This window comes from Drosophila albomicans, chromosome 2R, assembly GCF_009650485.2.
Source record: "Drosophila albomicans strain 15112-1751.03 chromosome 2R, ASM965048v2, whole genome shotgun sequence".
Lineage (NCBI taxonomy): Eukaryota > Metazoa > Arthropoda > Insecta > Diptera > Drosophilidae > Drosophila > Drosophila albomicans.
The window spans coordinates 13,844,493-13,862,421 of record NC_047631.2 but is presented as its reverse complement, the minus strand read 5'-3'; the positions used below and the strand labels follow the sequence as shown (position 1 = coordinate 13,862,421).

Sequence of the window (17,929 nt, the reverse complement as noted above, 5' to 3'; positions counted from 1 at the left end):
GTACAAAATTCTTAATATTATATCAATAAACTACTTCAATAAGTTGTACAGCGTGTGACGCAGTCGAGCATCCCTAACTGCCGCATTCTTTTCTCATACATTTTAAAGCGTTGCCCTTTTGCGGCTTATGCAATTTACTGGGTCAACTTTGGGCAGCACCTGGAAGTAAACACGACGTGCTGTGCACATTTTCAACAGCGCTGTACGATCTGATGATGGCGCATATCAAATTTCACACTGATCGAGCGTCGTCTATATACCACATACCTTTTAAAGCCTTTTAAAGACCATTATCAATGCCCCCAAAAGCTCGAAGTACAAATTAATGAGGCAAGCCGTGAGTGCGCCTTCCTTTTTTCTGTTTTTTTTTTTTTTTTGTTTTTGTTCGGTTTTTTCGATCAACCAGCAGATTGAATGATACAAAACAGTTAATAACATTAACAAGAGTACGAAGTAGTTGGTTGCAGCTGTACAAGGTCAGGCTGCGTAAAATTATTAATTAAATCATTAACGTAATAAATTATTTATTAAGCGATCCATTGAGATATGGCCACACAGTCGGAGTCGCAGTCGTAGTCGCAGTCGAAACATCACGCATGAGTCATTACATGGCAACAAATAGCTGGCAATGTGCGAAAATGCTGCAATTAGCATGTTGCAGCGGTGCAACAGCAACAGTAATAGCAACAGCAGCTGCTGTCAGCGCAAAGTTGCAAGGTAGCTGTGAAAACACTTTCCCAATCATCACAAAAGCCATTCAAACGCTTTTCAACTGCACGCGCGCTGTGGCGGCGAATGTATCTGCCAGATACATATTGTGTTGATATATTAATGATGATTTCTCGTTTTTGGTTCGTGTCTATTGAATTGCATGATTCAACATCACACACACAATGTGTGCGGCTCTCTCAACTTAACTCAACTCTACTCAACACAACTCAATGGTAGCTGCGTATCTGTTTACACCATTTGCAGTTTGTATCTGTATCTATAACTGCAGCTATCGCATCTCGTGCTGCTGCCTTTTGCTTTTTGGGGGGCGTCAATTTGGTAATCCAATTAACGCGCCTGCATCACAATTTTCATTCAAAATCAACAAGAAATTTGTATTTAATGCCAAAGGCACATAAACATCACAAAGAATATTCAAATAACATACTCTTACTTATCACGAGCAAGCGCGAAAATTTGCAGAAAACGCAGTTGTGCAATCGAAAAGATGAAGAGAAATGAAAGAGATCTCTTTTTGATCTCTGATATATGCCCGTTGGAATGATCTAATAATATTTGGCAGCTACCTGCGAAGGTCACTCGAAAATAGATGTGGCGTATATTTAAATAAATAAATAGATGCCCCAAATTGCCAATTTGATTTGGCAATAGCAGAAATCTCTTTCACTCTGCTCTATATTAACACATAATATTGAATGGCTATATTTATAGTATAGTCAAAAGGCAGACAACGTCTCTGAGTGAGTCACCTTTTGACGTCGCCGTCGTTTGCCATCGTTGAGTGATTTGTTGTTTGAAGATTTATTCATGGCGAAAAGCGAAAAGCGTGAGTATTGCCGAGGCATTAGCTGCGCGAGACATTTGACACTAAATGCAATTTAAAGGCAATAAAACAAAGCGCAAAATCCATTTAAATAAATGCTCATTATGCATGCGGCGTCATATCTCGAGAACGGCTCAAGAATTGCTTAAAAACAAAAAAAAAATGAAAAACTACTAAAATTTGCATACAAGGGGCCAGGTAAGATGGAGACTGACAAGAGATGCAAAAGGGAGTGCCATGTCTGCAAAGGTTTATTTTTTATTTTATTTCTGTTTTTGTGTGAGTTCTTGGAGGCCTCGAGGTGACAACGACGCCTGACACACTGACTGACTGACTGACGGACAGACGGACGAAGCTGGAGAGTTGAGGTAGCGAGGGCAGCGCTTAATTGATTAATTGCAAAACAACAGCACAACACGATTTGCATTTGGATTTTCAGATTTTGTTTTTATTTGTTCGTATTTGGGAATTTCGCAGTGATTTTAGAATGCAATTGGAACTGTCAATTTGCATTTAATTCGGCGAAAATAAATTGCCGACTGACTCACGACTTGGCTGCGGGGATTTGCGGACTGCCTGGCAATGCCAATTTTGGATTTAAATGCTTCCACAAGGCTGCAAGATTACTGCCAGATACCAGATACGTCGACGAGAACGAGTATTCACGTAAAGCAATTTGATTTTCAGTTGCAATAATTCAATTTGTTATTGTTGATGCGTATTGATTTGCATCATTGACAGGCTATTAATAATATATGTATGCACAGTCTTTAAAGCCGATTGACCTTTCACTCGCTTGCATTGACCTTGGCAACAAGTCGGATAATGCAACCGATTACAAGCATGGCAACAAACAAAAAGCTTACATTGTTTAGCAACCAACTGGTCAACAAAGTGTCGACAAAATGAAGCAGATAGACTGCGGTTTTTAATCAAATCAAATGCACACAACACACTACAACATAGTACAATCGACAAGCCGAGAGTGGTAATGTAATAGCCACAGCAACAGCAACAACAACAGCAACAATAACAATAAACAACCGAATGGGAAAGTGTTAAAAATCTGATTATCATGCGGTGGCGCTGTTTTTCACATGCATGCACATTTTTCTTCCCTCTGGTTTTGCATGCCAAGTCGTCGTCGTCGTCGACATCGTCGTTGTTGCTGTTGTTGTTGTCGCAGGTAAATGAACTTATAATTGGCCATAGACTACACTCCTCTTGTTGCCACTGCCACAACGCAGCACAGCAGTCAACATGCATGCAACAACAACGAAAGCAACTACAATAAAATTGCTTGATGTACTTACGGCAATTGTTGCATACAAGTCATTTTAACACTTTTTGATTTCGATTGGGTTCACTTTTTATGGTCTATCGATTATCACGCAATTTGGCAATAGCTATAAAGCTAATGAGATCGTATAGCATCTGCAAATTTGCATGACGATGTCGTAAAATGGTTTGCCGAATTTCGTGGTTTCCCCAAAAATTGAGGTTTTATATTCCATTCTCTATGGTGGAATTAATTGCCTTAGGATAAATTAAAGACATTAATTGTAAATCCTGCTGTTAGGATTCGCTATTAAAAAAGAGTAAGAAAGCTACAGTCGAGTATGCTCGACCGTGAGATACCCGTTAAACTTTTTAAATGAAAGCTGAACAGTGCGGTATTATTCTTACATTATACCAAACTAATGGAAAAAATCACGACTGTATGTTCAAAATTACGCTTGTTATTGGATTTCCTTCAAATTATATCTCCATCCATTATACTCTCTCAGATCTAAGTATTCATATGGAAAGACGGACGATAAGGCTACAATATATAATACTCTTCTATACGAGAAGTCAGAAACTGAAATATAATACATTTGAAATTTAACTAAATTCAATAAACAAATTAGGAAAAACCTGCTGACCGTTGAGAGCCTTTGTGAAAATGTTTCAACTCATTTCTCCTAACCGCCTAATAAAATACCTAGAGATTCAAATAGGTTTCTGTGTTATAAACTATCTTTAAGATAATGTTATCTTATCTTAATGTTAAGATTGCAGAGTAGTTTACTATACATTGATTTTGATATCATTTCTTCTTAATAGGAAATCTATTATCCCTATCCTTAGATTCTCTATAATTGGATTATTGCAACTAGTATGAACAACTAAGTTCTATTCTTCTGATTTAAAAAAAACGTGTAGAAACTTTTCATTGTTTCAAATAAAATCTGAAAATATTTGATGTTTGTTTCAATGTTTTTTGACAATAGTCAAATATGCAAAGTGGTTTTCTATTTGGAATGCATAAATCAGTTCTTTTCTTTAAGATACAATCAGTTTCACAACTTTCCTTTACTACTTCTTCTGCTTCTTCTTCTCTAGTTCGGCTTCCTTCTCCTTCTCTATGATGCCGATGTACTCGTGAATAACACTCTGCTCGAGTAGTTGCTGAGGCTTGTCTTTCTCCATGATAACGACATCCAAAGTATTCTGACTCAATTGGGCCACCTCGAGCAGACCTTTAATAGCCATCTTCGCGGCATCACTAGCAGTCTTTATATTCTCCTCGCGATAGTGCTTCTCGAAGAATTCGCGCACAATATTATCCGATCGTCCCGTTGCGAGAGCCTTGTACTCGTAATAAGCGCCAGATGGTTGAGTTTTGAATAGATGCGGCGAACCATCAGAATCGAATCCTCCAATGATACACGAAATGCCAAACGGACGACGTCCATTACTCTGCGTATAACGTTGCTTGATGCATGCCAGATATCTGGTTATGTACTCCACGCTAACAGGATCCTCCACATTGAGACGATGACTCTGACACTCGATCTGAGCGCGATTAATCAGAATGCGTGCATCGGCAGTTAGGCCAGCAAAAGCCAATGCCACATGATGGTCGAGAGCGCAAACTTTGCGCACCGTGCGATCCTCCTGCAACCTGGCTCCGGACTTCTTTTCCACTCCAAGGACAATACAGTTGCCACCACGAACGCCAACAGCTGAAAGACCTCTTCTGACCGCCTCCTGTGCATATTCCACTTGCAGCAACTGACCGTCGGGTGAGAAAGTGGTTATAGCACGATCGTAATGAGAAGACATCTTTACGTATTTTCAATTGTGACAGTCAAAAGATAAAATATTTTAGTAGGGTTCTCTTTCCTAATTTTACTTAATGCAGTGCTGCTTTGTGTTAATCGAAATCGAAAAGCTTATCGATTCTGGCGAATGGTGAAGGGTATGGCTGAACGATAAGCGTACTTTTTTTTTACAAAAATATGTCATCGCTAATAAGGAGAATTTCTCCAATCAAATAAATCATTCAATTAAGGCATCAAGCGAACCGGAGACTTGTGCAAACTGAATCAAAAAGCAGCGGTTTATTTATTTTGCAAAACTCAGTGCTACATTTTTGTACTAAAATTGAAAAGCTCGTCGATATTAACTGCACGCATAGCTGACAAAAGTTTAATGCTATTTAACTTTCTGTGCAACGATAAGCGAATCTGACAAGAATATATCATTGCTAATAAGAAGAATTTCTCCAATCAAATAAATCATTCAATTGAGGCATCCATCGGAGGATTGTGTACCAGACTGCAACAAAGATCATAATTTATAATGTTGTCGCATTATTTACATAGCGTGTTTTTTCATATTTAGCTAAACTCAGTGCTACATTTTTGTATCGAAATTGAGGAGCTGACGAAAGTTTAATGCTATTTAACTTTCTGTGAAGCGATAAACGAATCTGACAAGAATATATCATCACTAATAAGAAGAATTTTGTAAATCAAATAAATCACTCAATTGAGGCATCAAGCGAAACGGAGGCTCGTGCAACATTGTGTGGCAGGCTGCAGCAGCAGCAGTTTAATTAAAATGTCGCTGCATGTGGCAGCCAATTTTTCAGCACATTTCAATATTTATCGCAGCTGCCAGGGCAAAGCAAATAAAATGATAAATATGCGCCGATATATATTTTGTGCTGTCCATTGTTGTCGATAACACATACAAAAAGCCGAGTAGCCAAGTTTGCAACTGCCACTGCCACAGACCCATTGCAGCCGCTAAGCAAATGATAATAAACTTTCACGCCCATTAATTGGCTTTGCGTGTTTTTTTTTTTTTTCTTGTTGTTGTTGCTTTCTGTAACTCGCAAATGGACTGTGGACGTCGACAATGACGTCGAAGTTGGCGCTGCGCTTGGGCAGCTTTGCTGTTGTTGTTTTTCGTTTTTATTGCATGTAATTCGTCAGCATGCTATGGGTAGTAATATTATGGCGGCAGCCATGAAGCCCGCAAAATGCAATGCCATGGCACAGAAAACAGCACAAAAAAAGGTCATAAAACAACGGCAAACAAAAGTAAAAACACTTTCACTGCAACCTTGAGATAACTCCCAGTGGCAAGTTGGCAGCAGTTGGACGCATCGTCTGTCAATGGGTCACTTGCACGTACATCAACCTCAGCATCAGCATCACCATCTGACTGATGTGGCCAATTAACCACATTTGTTTCTGCCTCGTTACATAGTGATTTCATTTCAAGTTCGATTACGCAAAAGTTCTCTTTTGGTCAGGACGAAAAGACAAAAGACTTAGGCAACAAACTCGTTTCGTTTCGTATACATCATGCTGCATCTGCATGCTGTGCCACATGCTGTATGCTGCGTGCTTTATGCTGCATGCGTTTGCATGCTGCCTATTGAAACAAACTAAATTAACAAAATCATATATCACCGGATACTTGGACGACCTCCCAGCGCGTTGACTCCCCTCGAGTGGTCGCTTGTTGGCTGCCCTGATTTATGTCTTGCCACAAATGAAATGAATTGTGTAACCCTTTTTTTTTGCCAGGCCAGACCAAGTAAGTAGGTATGCAGCAAGTTAACGCGAATTTCTTGTTTTTGATCGTGGGCAGCATCAGCAGCATCTCATGATGATGATCAGCAACAGGAAGGCAGCCTGCTGCATCTCAGCATCAAGGAGTTGCTGCTGCTGCTTATCGCTGCTGAATGGCGGCTCATCTCGAGCACGTTGCGGCCATAAAGCAAATCAAATTGCAACAATTGTTGGTAATATGTTAATAAATTTCATCTGCTTCCCTTTTTTTGGGAGTCCTCATCATCATCTTCACTTTCATTAAGCAGAGTGAGCGATTCTGAATGTGGTTCGTTTACGCCGAATTTATTATAAACTTGCAATGAGATAACAATCGCAGTCAGACCTACGCAATATCAACTTGAATTACGCTGATTATTATTCCCCTTATTTGGTTAACTTTCCAAAAAAAAAAAAAAAAACAACTGCCAGACTGACAGAAAGATCGTATCGATCAAAGGGGAGAAGCTGCTTGCAGCTTTTTGCGTCGTTCAAGTCTATTGACAATGGGAAATTTTTGAATTCCAGAAAACTATTTAATGCAATAATTAAAACCATGACTAATCAGATTCCCAAGGCTTTGTGTTGTTATTGAATTGACATAAATATTTAGTAGATGAATGCTAAAAGCTGGGCAGGTACTTAAAAGGGTTCAATCTTCAGCTCTATGCGCAATTCCATTTAATTGAAAGCAATTTAATCTTGTATCTAACACGAGTGGATAATGTTGAATTAAGTGATTAAAACAATGACTAAGGTTTCTTTGAATTGACATAAATACTTAGTAGTCATATGTTAAAGGTAGGCAAAGGGCATTCTACTTAATAGCGCATGAAATAATGTTGAATTTAATAATTAAAACAATGACTAAGTATCTTTAGAATTGACATAAATCTTTGTTATGCTAAATCTCAAAGTTTTTGAAAGGGCACAGGTCAATCTCCCTTCACTACGTAATTAGAAGTAATTTAATGGAATTGTGTTTAATTTGATGACTAAACAGAATGCAAAATATTTAGCAGCTGCATGCTAAAGACGCACATTGTGCAATATTTAATTGCAAATTGCTTCTTTTTTTTGGTTAGAGGCTCATCTCATAATAATTATTAAAGCCACAAGCGAATAATGATCGGGCGACCGCATTCGAAATTGAATTGAAACAAAAGGCGGCGACCGCAAAAGTTCTCATGCTTGTCAAATTGACAACGATCAGTCAATGTGTTTGTTGGCCAAGCGCAAGCGTAAGCGTAAATCGTAAAGCAAGTTGCAAGTTAACTTATGAGTATTAGCCAGGCAGTTTGGCATTTAAGCCAAATATGGCGCGGGATTTGAGCGGCGATTTATGTGCATTGTGCGAGATTTTGGCAAATGTTGCGCCAGTGTGTGTGTGCTGAATTGACTTGTTGTTCGTTGAATGCAACGTGCAACATGCAACAATGACCGACACGACTTGACTTATGTATGTATGTGCAGTCGACTGCGACTAATACAAAACTTTATGGCTCAAATCGCATTTGCTCGCATCAGAACAAAATCAGCTTATGCCCAACTGACAGACAACAGCGAACAGTAGCCCTCTGTTAACTTTTCTATTTTCGAAACGAAAAACGAGAAAAGAGAAACGCACTCGCTGCAGTCATAAACTTGGCTTAGGCATTAAAGCTTAGGAGGCGTAGGCTGAAAAGCTAAAAAGAGCTTGAGTTGTGTTGGCTTAGGTCAAGGCAAAGGTGCATTAACTAAATGCAGGCACTGTTCAGGCACGACCTTGATTCCTTTCGCGGGGGCCACGCACAACAACTTAATTTGCCCATAATGAGAATCAGCTGGCTGACTGACTGACTGACTGACTGACTCTCACAAACAAGCGTTGCTGATTTACCACACCGCACCACAAAAAAAAAGCTAAGAGAGTGCTCAACTGTGAGATACCCGCTACTTATTTTTAATAAAAGAGGAACAGTGCTGTATTATTATTATAATGTACCAAATTAATATACCGAAATAATACCAAAATATGGTTAAGTCTATAGTTGGTATATTTATATGCTACTACATTACAAATATGCCAAATTACCAATATACCGAAAAAGTGCAGTTAAAACTTCTATATTCTAACTATACCAAATTGTCAATATACAGAAAAAATTCAGTTGGTATATTGTTATTCTACCATTCCAAATATACCAAATTGCCAATATACCAAAAATATCAATGAATACGAAGTCTACAGTTGATATATTGATATAGTACTACATACCAAATATACCAAATCGTCAATATACCAAAAAAATTATGCAAATATACGGAAGGCTTTATTAAATATATCAAAATACTATTTCCCTTCAAATATACCAAATTGTCAACCAAGCAATCTTTATACTTCGAAGAAGCCTCTCTTTTCCTTTTACGTACATACTCTTCCACGCTATGGGTAACGGGTATGGAAAGGCAAGGCGACGCTCCTTTTCGTTGTAATCCTGTAACCATGAATTATGCGGCCCCAACCACAAAACCATTTAACAAAATGCATAACCACAATGCAAACCAAAAACGAACGAACGAGGCGAGCCAACCATAATCATTGTAGAACCTTGAAGTGCATTTTTAATGCCAGTGCTTGTCTGATAAGATTAAGTCATGAAAAGGCTGCACCCAACACACACAGTTGTTAGCAGCTCAGCTCAGACATACGCAAGGTGAAGAGGGGTGGAGAGGGGCGCGTACTGTTTGCGAAAGTGCTTAGGTTAGGGTCTCAAGTGTGTCTACATGACTCTCACTTTTAGGCCAAAGGAATGAGTTTGAATTGAGCGTTGGCCAGAATGGCAAAGCACTTTCCTGTGGCACGACAACCGACAACGGACAACAACAACAACAATCGAGTAACAACAATGCGAACAACATTTTTAATGTACATTTAAATGTCGATTTTGCAAATTGTTGCCTGTTGTTGTTCAATTTCAATTATGTTCGTTGCGCAATGCGTTGAAATTGCGCGTACTTTTATTTTCGTGCATGTTTACGTTGAGCTTGATTGTTGTTGCTGTTGCAGTTAGCCAAAATAGTCATTGGCTTTTGTCTTTCAGTTTGTGGCTATAGCTTTGGGCCAGCAAATTGTTTCCGCCTCTTGCTTACTTAATTGTCTTGAACAACATAATTTCGGCCACATTTACTAGCAAGCGCCAAAACGAACAACAAACATTGCTAGCTGGCTACGAATTTTATGTAAGTTAATTTCAATTTGTTGTACGAAAACACACAACATACGAAAGTCTTGGCCTGCCAAATTCTCAGCAGGATTGAGGGCGGCAGCGAGGGTGGCAAAGACACGCTTTGATGACGACCCAAAAAACAAACAAAAAGCAGACAACAACAGTACGAGTAAGAGCAACTACAGAAAATGCCAATTCATGCAGTTTAAAACATTTGTTCGACATTTCAAAAAAGCGGAATTCAATGGCTCCGCAACAAAAGAAAGAAAGGCATTCGAGAGGTCTCAATTCCAGCTCCCGCCCGGAACGAGGTTGTTGACCTTGTTGTCGTCGTCGTCGTCGTCATCCACATTCACCGCCATCGTCATCGTACTTCGATATCTCCTCCTCCTCCTCAGCACGTGAAGAGTGCGCGACTAAGTTTTGTCCAGCCGGCAATTAACTTATTTTTGCAGCTGACTAAGACAAGCTGTAGCTTGAGCTGTGCCACTGATTGCAATCGCCCCAAAACACCCGAATCACCCCATCGACATGCCACACAAGTTGCCCCCGGTCTCTGCGACGCTGTCTGGCGCATTTCAATTTGATTTCGATATATCTTTGAAATGGCTCAGAGCCACCTGATGCTAGTCATAGCAGCACGTGCTGCTGCTGTGGAGAAGCCACAAAATGAATTTGCCATAACATACTTTGGCTATGACTCAGGAGATGAAGTCGTTGTTCTAACTCGAAAATACAGTCATCTATATGTGTGTGTGTTTGTAATCTTCTGCATCGCTAAATCATCGACATGCAAAACGCTGACTAACCAACTGAGACGGCCAATGAAATGAAATGGATCGCAGACAGATCGCAAGGCATTTGGAAAGTACTACTCGAAAGACACAACCGAATTGCCAATGTGCTTGCTTGCTCTTGTTATACTATTGTTGCTTGTTTTTTGCTCTCATTGTTGTTGTTGTTGTTACTATTGTTGCGATTTCCGCGAAATGTTTGCCATGATTCACTGAACAGACTGCGGCTTGTTCGTCGTCTCGTAGTTGTCCGTACTTGTGTACTCGTAATTTATATGTAGATTATGGCAACAACAAAAAAAAAAGAAGAAAAACTCAACCATATGCTCAATTTGATTTTCAACTATCAATATGTTTGTTAGCATTGTCATTTCGCAATTGTGATGGAAAGTTGCAGCGATTGCAGCAATTGCCAAGTCACTCGACTCTAGTTGCTGCTGTTATTGTTGTTGTTGCCTGACCTAAGACACAACAAACAATAACAGCAACAACAACAACAGTAAAGAAAAGAAAAACACAAATCTAGACAGACGTCAACTAAAACAAGCAGCATTGACTGATGTGATACCCTGTAAATAGCAAGCTTAAGAAAGTGATGTACCATAACTTTAAATAACTATTTAAAAATACGAAGGAATAGCTTTTCGATCCTGATTGGAATCCTGTTTTACAAATAATAGAAAAAATTAAGAAGTAAGTAAGAAGTAAGTATTTTTGACCGGTGCTAATAATTTAAATAAATAGTCTAACTTATTTAATTTTGTTATTTTGATATGTGTTATTATAATCTTTCCAAGTACTATTCGGGATACTAAAAATATAATTAAATAGTGTGTAAGCGTATTTCATTATTTCTTTATTCTTGTTATTAAATATTTTTTTACTCATTCCTTTTTGATTGTTCGTTACAATCTTATTGCAAAATGCTACCAGCTTAAACGAACTTTTTTATAAGTGCTCTAACTATCAATCTTTATTTTTAAAACAAATTCCTCCTTTTTCTCACCATTTAGAGGGTAACTCTTAGTCGACCTTCTTAACTGTTCACTTGTTGTTTTTATGTTGGCTGCAAAACATTTTTACTAATTGCACATGAACAACGTTTATCAGTTCGACAACATCAACTGTCAACAACAGCAACAAAAACACACACACACACACAGCTCAGGAGCAACAGGCGAGCAACAGTTGTCTCTCTCTTTCTCTCTCACTTGACACTCTCTCCCACTCTGCGTTGTTGTTACTGGAGCTGTTACAAGGAAAACTCATAAGCATTATCATTAACAATATTATTGTTGTTGTCATCAACAACAGCAGCAGCAACAGCTCTACAGCAACAGCAACAACCAACTCCTGCATCATCAACAAGCACAACAAACAGAGAGAGAGACGAGCTGAGGTGTTGTTGTTGTCGCTGAGGTGCTTTAATGCTTTCGAACGCTGCCTTCGCATAATCAGCAAGGCATTTAATAATTTTTATGTTTATATATTTTGTACATTTTCATACGCCCACGCAACAACAGTCTGGGAAAGTTGTTGCTGTTGTCGCTGTTGCTGTTGCTGCTGCTGATGGTGTTGCTGTTGCTGTCGTTGTATTGTTAACGGCGTTGATTTGTCGTATAGTTTGCGTTAAGTGGTCATCATTAGTTAAATATGTGCATTTTTCTTTAAGGATTTTCGCGGCCTCAGATAAACTTTGTGTCGCTGTTGTTGACGCCGTTGTTGTTGCTGTTGTTGTTGCTGCTGTTGTTGTTGCTGCCTTCAAATTGCCATAATTCATGACTGCAAGGCTGGTAACTTTCCTTTTCATAGCAACAATTTCACTGAGTTGTGTTTGCTACCTTTATATTTTTTGAATGCAACGCCGCAAAATGTGTGTCAAAGAATTGTGGTTGTTGTTGTTGCTTTTGATGGCGGAAAACTAATTGAATTAGCTGGCAGCCGATCACATAAATTGGCAAGTCATTAAAATGAGTCAACTTCTGCGAGTACTTAACGGAAGCTAGTCAAATGAAATTGAAAGACAATTAACCTGATTAGCGTGCGACTTGCAACATGTTGCAGCAACATGCATAAGTTGCTACTGTACTCTGTACTGTCCGATAGCGGTACATTTTGTATCGTTAGGAAGTCTTAAGCTTCGGCTGCTGCTGCTGCTGGCTGCTGCTGCTGTTGACCAGGCGAGATCATTAATCACCAAGTTGGCCGGGGAATTGCGCCGCACGGATACGTAATTTAGTGACCATAAATAAAAGAAAAACTTTGCCGAGTGAAATTGAAATGTTTTAAGCGATGAGACAAATGCTCGACTTGATTGCAGCTCAGTTTCTACTTTTTTTCATACTTTTTTCTGCTCTGTTTTGGCACTCGCTGAGTCTGGAATTAATGACATTTTGTATCAATTTCGATGTTGTTTATGAAAACAGCGCTCAATTCGCATTTACAGTTGGCCAACTGATTGATGCATCCACTGAACCAAAGTAGCTTACACACACACACACACACTCAGCATATATATTTTTTGAGAGGATGCCCACACAGTTTTTATGCAGCGCAGTTCACGCCTATAAAATTTGTAGTGAAAAAACAAAAGACTTAGGCAACGAACTTGCGTGCTATATCAATTGTTGCAGCGTTTTATAGCGTATGCGACTTAGGGCCATTCATACACTTTTATGACAGCAATAGAACATAAAATGCGCCAACTACAACTACAACACTATCAACTCATAAAATTGCCTTCCGTGTGTTGTGCTGCTGAGTGAAAGTGTGAGTATTTCTGTTGCTGTTGTTGTTGTTGGGGGCCCCAGTGTGTCTGGGACTGGGACTGCACATTTGCCGCATTGTCAACTCAGTGACATCTGCGAGAAAATACGCGTAGTAAAAATAAATTATTGCTAAAATAAACAGAAACAGAAACCGAAAGAAATAAAGAAATGCTAGGCGCGTGTGTTGTAATTTCAATTAATGCGCCATATACACAAAACATCAACTTTTAAAGCTTTGTGCCTATTTCGCCTGCTGCCTTTCTGCCTGGCATTTAATTAAAACATGTGACGGCATTTATGATGGGCGGCCAACTTGAGCGCATCATGCGTTATAAACAAAGGCAGACAGACATCAACAATATAACATCAAGATCAACAGCGAGTGCCAAAGCGATAGAAACACTGAGAAAAAGTGTGAAAGAAAGAAATGCCCCAAAGCCCCAAAAGTCTTTCGCCGCTTCGATCGCCCGTCGCGACGACGACGATGACGATGACGACGACGGGCTGCTGCGGAATTTCAAAAGAAGTGAAATTTTTTTTGCCTTGCTCTTTTTGAATGTGTGTGAGAACCGCAAAGCAATTAATTTGTATAAAATACCCTAGAGCCATCAAAACGTGCTACAAGGGTATTAGCAACTGGGCTAAGCAATGTGCGTAGAAATAAATAACATAATAAACAATTAAGTAGTAGCATTTTTTGACAGGCAGACAAATACTTTAATACAATACTTTTCTAAGCTAATTATGACATTTATAAGACTGAAATTATAATGGAGATACTTTAATTTGAGAAATTCAAATTGAATAAAATTACTGAACAACACATGCTTTAAATTGGCACAAAATAATAACGCTTGTAGTAAAATTCAATGATTGATATTTAGTAACATTCATATTAATGCAATCTTTTAAAAAATACTTTACTTTAATTCAAATAATGGAAGATTAGCAAACTCTTGTAATTCATATTCTTAAAGACATGAAATCTTATGACAAAGTAGATTTGTTGGTGTAGTTAAAATTCACAAAGCTGTTTCTCATACTTAAAGACATGAAATGTTATAGCAAAGAACTATTCAATTACTAACAATTAAAATAAGAATAAGATTTATAAGCTTGCTATAGAACCCTAAATTACAATACAATAATAGGCTTTGTTAATTCCTATACTTAACGTAATTGAAATGAAATTATAGAGGCGATACCTAAATTTGAGAAATAAAATTCAATAATTGTTGTTAGTTAATTCCCATACTTAAAGCCACGGAATACTATAATGAAGAACGCTTAAATATACAAAAAATATACTGACAGCAAATAGTTTAATTTGCAAAATTAAAAATAAATAACTGCCTTTTTCATATCCCATAATTTAAGACACGAAAATTTTTAATGAACAACACTTGAATTAAATTCGCACAATTCAATAATAACAACTCCCACTATAATGAAATTAAAATTGATATTCTTGGCTTATTAATAAATTATATATTTAATTAAAAGGCACACAACCAAGATTTGCCGCCAGCAATCAAAGCAACGAACCGAGACCTGATGCAAGAATAATAATTATTGAAATAGTTGTGGCTTCTATTGTGCTGGCAGCTATTGCTCGTGCAGAGTATCAATTAGTTCATCAGACATGGGCATCTAATGCACTCTTAGTGCTTTTTGTCTTCCACACTTCTTGTTTTTTTTTTTTTTGCCATGTTGGTAGCAGAAAGTATTTTATAAATTAGAGCAACACTTGCTGCGCTGCTGGCGGCTGCCGTTGTCGTTGTCGCTGTTGTTGCTGCTGATGTTGCCGTTGCTGTTTTTGCCGCACCTTGCATGCGAAAATCTTTTCACGCCTCGGGCCAGGCAACATGCGAAAAACTAATTTCGGCGCACACATCGTATGTCTTGCTCTCGATGGCCACGGCTCTGACTCTGACTCTGACTGCGACTTCGACTGCGAGTTTGGGCCCGGCTCTGTCTTGCGCCACGCCACAATGCCGGAAGATGTTTCAATTTTGTGAAAAATCGCAACAATTAAGTGATTTAGGTGGCCCGATTTCTATGCAACTCCAACAGCAAACACAACGTATGGCAGCGTTGGGTCACATTTTGCTGCGACATTAAGCATTGGGGATGACATCATTTTGGAGAGTCAATCGAATTCAAATGACAACTTGACTAAAAAAAAACCTGTGCTGCTTTTTGCATAATTTGTCTAAAATTGGTCAAAAGGCATTTAGCCATTGAAATCAAACATAAATCGTTAGATGCTTGTCTCTCTCTTATTTTTTTGTCTCGTCACAAACGAAACGTTAACAAATCAATCAATCGATTGTAACGCGAGCGGGGGCGGGCTAAGGGGGGATTGTTTGACATTTGACAGATAATACAAGCAGATTTACAATCGATTTAAGTCGAGCTTAGAAGCATGACATCAATCTAAGCAGTTGTAATATTGCTCCAAAACGAAAGACTAAGGCAACGAACTTGAGGCCTCGCGCACTTGAGTATAATTGATGAAAGAAGCAAAACAGTTTTGAAGCCTTGAGCAACTCAAACGCTTTTCCAAGCAGGTGAAATTTCCATCATTATTAATGATGATGACTTTTTACGCGACGTCGGCGGCGGCGGCGTCGCAAATATTTGACCAACACTAGACGAAAAACAGCAGAAGAAGAAGAAGAAGAAGAAACTGCCACAGACCTCAGACCCCATTACAGAGCCAGATGTGCAAACTGACCCACTAAACATGGCCCGCTGGCGCTGAAACTGTAGCTGCTGCTGTTGCTGCTGTTGTTGCTGCCTTGCACTCTGTGTTGGACATTTTCCGCAATGCGAATGAAAAGTGCATAAAGCGCCCTGCAGGCGACCCGAACAGAGAGCAGAGCAGACACCTTGGTTAATGTTGGCAATAATTTTGCAAATATCAAACAAAAAAATTGCAGCCTTGCGCAATTTCATAAATTCGCTGCAAGTTTTTCGTATTACTTATGGCCCAGCCCAGTGGCAAGGAAAAAAGAAATATGAAAAAAGAAAAGAAATACAGTTGCCACACATTTCCGCGTAATCATCATAATTTTTGCCATGAAGTGCACTTCGTATCCATTACAAAGTGTTCGTACATACAATTTGGCACGCTGCATTCAAAAATGGGCACATTAAAATACATTTCAATTTGGACAGTTTGCTGATGATGACGATGACTTCATTAACCAACTCGTTTCAGTTGTGGCCAAAGCAAAAGTTTTCCTCAATTTCTTGATTAATGCCGGCCAATGACGAGATAGATGCCAACACACACACTCACACTTCCACACTTCACACACACACATATGTCTATTATGCCTCCATCTGCATGTCGAAGCTTTGACTCTTCCCCTTGCCACTTTCGTGTCTGTCTGTTTGTCAATTATCATCAACTTGAGTCTCTCGCGTTTTTTGATCGCTTTGGCCAGAATTATTATGTAAGTTTCATTTTGGCATATTTAAATGATTTATGGCCCACGGCATTGGCCATTCGCCATTGGCCATTGGCCATTGGCCATCCGTCCAGACCAGGTCTTGGCATGCTCTTGGCTTCAATTTTGTGTGTCGGCGTTCGGCATTCGGCCATCGATGACTTCCTGTCCATGGATCGTTTGCTTTCGACTTCGGAGAACTTTTCATATGCGGGACATCAACTTTTGGGGGCGCTAAGTCGCAGCCATTTGTTATCTGGCGGTAAAAGTTTTGCCAGCTCTGAAATGTTTTACAGTTGTGTGTCATGAACTTTAATGTTAAGCATTGCAATTGCAATTGCTGTTTGGCGTTAGCTGTTTGCTGTTTATGAAGTTTTCATTGCGCCCGTCGATACCTTTAAATGTGAGCAGTTCATGGGAACAACAGCGTCTCGAGAAAGTCGTTGTTATTGTTAGTCTTGTTGTGGCATCTATAGGTGCCAAAGCTCGCCGACGTGCTGAGGTCGCGTCAAGCAACAACATCAACATCCACATCGAGCAACAGCACAAGCGTCAAATGGCAACACATAATTACACGTGCAAAATCTTCATGTCTGACATTTTTGGGTTAACGCGACAAACCATCACGGTTTCCACTTGTCTTGTCAGCTAAGTTTTTTTTGTTGTTGTTGTTGATCACTTTTTGTGCAATTAACAGTACGTTTAATAACTCAATCAAAAAGATTCACCAGACACACTCAACTGACCCTCATCAGATTATAATAATGATTTGGAAGCTGTGCGAACGCCAGTTCACAATTTATAATTATTGCCATTTATGAGCGCGTATTAAATACATTATATATGTACGTCTGGCCAAAACATCTCTAAATAGTCGTAATAATTGTTGTAACCCATAGACGAAGCGTGTGAACTTGATCAGCCACAAAAATAAAACAAAACAAAACTAGACAAAAGGCGCAATCGAACCGCAAAATCGGCATCAATATGAGCTTAATTGTGAGCACAACACAAATAATTCAACGAATTATAGTTTAATTGCCTCGACGAAGCTCAAATGCTCTTAAGTTTTATTACGGTTTTCAATCATTACATTGAAGAAACCAAGACAAAGTTTTTAAGTGTTATTTGTTTTAAATATTATTTTGCTGAATACAATATTGTTAAAACATTGTAGGCCACAAATGAAAATTTTGTAAAACCTAAAACAATTATAAATTTTTGATTTTAAAGAACAAAATTAGAAGTAAATAATAAAA

General features: G+C 38.8%; 1 protein-coding gene across 1 annotated transcript; it reads right to left on the bottom strand.

Moving 5' to 3' along the window:
• Positions 1 to 3,797: 3,797 nt before the first annotated feature.
• On the bottom strand, positions 3,798 to 4,774 carry LOC117574579 (proteasome subunit alpha type-7-1-like). Its single transcript, XM_034258459.2, has one exon. The coding sequence runs from the start codon at positions 4,661 to 4,663 to the stop codon at positions 3,914 to 3,916; it is 750 nt and encodes a 249-aa protein (XP_034114350.2). The 5' UTR covers positions 4,664 to 4,774; the 3' UTR covers positions 3,798 to 3,913.
• Between the last annotated feature and the right edge of the window lie 13,155 nt (positions 4,775 to 17,929).